This window comes from Wasmannia auropunctata, unplaced genomic scaffold, assembly GCF_000956235.1.
Source record: "Wasmannia auropunctata unplaced genomic scaffold, wasmannia.A_1.0 LD321713.1, whole genome shotgun sequence".
NCBI lineage: Eukaryota > Metazoa > Arthropoda > Insecta > Hymenoptera > Formicidae > Wasmannia > Wasmannia auropunctata.
Window position 1 is genome coordinate 1 of NW_012041177.1, and position 1000 is coordinate 1000.

Genomic DNA, 1000 nt, shown 5'->3' on the forward strand with positions numbered 1-1000 from the left:
TGTAAAAATTATTCTTTTAATTATTTTTAGGTTTCCTTCTTATTATTATAAATTTTGTATTAAAGAATAATTTTACAAAGAAAAAAAACATATACGGACATATTTTGCATATAATTATATATAATTATATATTATATGTGGAACTTTTTTTCCCGGGAAGCGATTGTTATTGACGTATAACTGTATTAGTAATCTATACTACATCTTTTGAAGACGGCCGTTATGTCAATGTCAAACAACGTTTTTGTAAAACGATTATTACTGATGTATAGCTATATTAATATTTAGTAATCTATGCTATACCTGATTACAGGTCGCACTGTCGAGTCCGCTTGTTGGCTCGTCTAGTAAAAAAATGGATGGCTTGGCAATCATTTCCACGCCGATGGAGAGTCTTTTTCGTTCACCACCACTTAATTTACACGCCAATGTGTCCAGGCAATTTGTCAAGCCGAGACTCTTTGCAATATCATTTACCTGAGAGAAATATTTAATATATAATGTGCGATGTGTCAATTTATACAACTTTATTTAGCATTTTATTTAGCACAAGTTAAGTACTAGTAAAAATATCAATATAAAAAATATATATCATAATTACACATATAATATTATACATTTATATTTATTTATAATTATTATGTATATATAATGTTTTAAATATATATATTAAAATATATGATTAATTATATAATAATATGTTATTATTTATTATATACATATTTATTTATTATAATATATATGTATATACGTAATATATACATATATATTATATATGAATAAATATTATTTTATATATTGTACACACTTGGAATGTGTCTTTCGCATTTTTATTTATTTATTATACTTACAATTAAATGAATTGCTCGTTCATTTTGATTAATGTTGACTTTCAAACGTGCCGCTATATAGAATGTTTCTCTCGTCGTGAGGAACGGCAATAGATGAAATTGTTGCGGTACGTAGCACGCCTGTTTACGAAACATCTCTGTATTCTGTT

At 25.7% G+C, this 1000-nt stretch overlaps 1 protein-coding gene across 1 annotated transcript; it reads right to left on the reverse strand.

The window, feature by feature from the left end:
* Positions 1–297: 297 nt before the first annotated feature.
* Positions 298–994, reverse strand: LOC105460449 (ATP-binding cassette sub-family G member 4-like). The gene is made up of 2 exons (XM_011706902.1): positions 852–994; positions 298–477 (listed from the first exon to the last, which is right to left on the reverse strand). The coding sequence occupies exons 1-2, from the start codon at positions 984–986 to the stop codon at positions 298–300; spliced, it is 315 nt and encodes a 104-aa protein (XP_011705204.1). The 5' UTR covers positions 987–994.
* Positions 995–1000: the final 6 nt, after the last annotated feature.

Coding starts and splice junctions, on each gene's coding strand:
- LOC105460449 (XM_011706902.1), bottom strand. CDS start 986: ATGTTTCGTAAACAGGCGTGCTACGTACCGCAACAATTTCATCTATTG. Junction 478..851: donor AACGAGCAATTCATTTAATT/GTAAGTATAATA, acceptor TATTTCTCTCAG/GTAAATGATATTGCAAAGAG.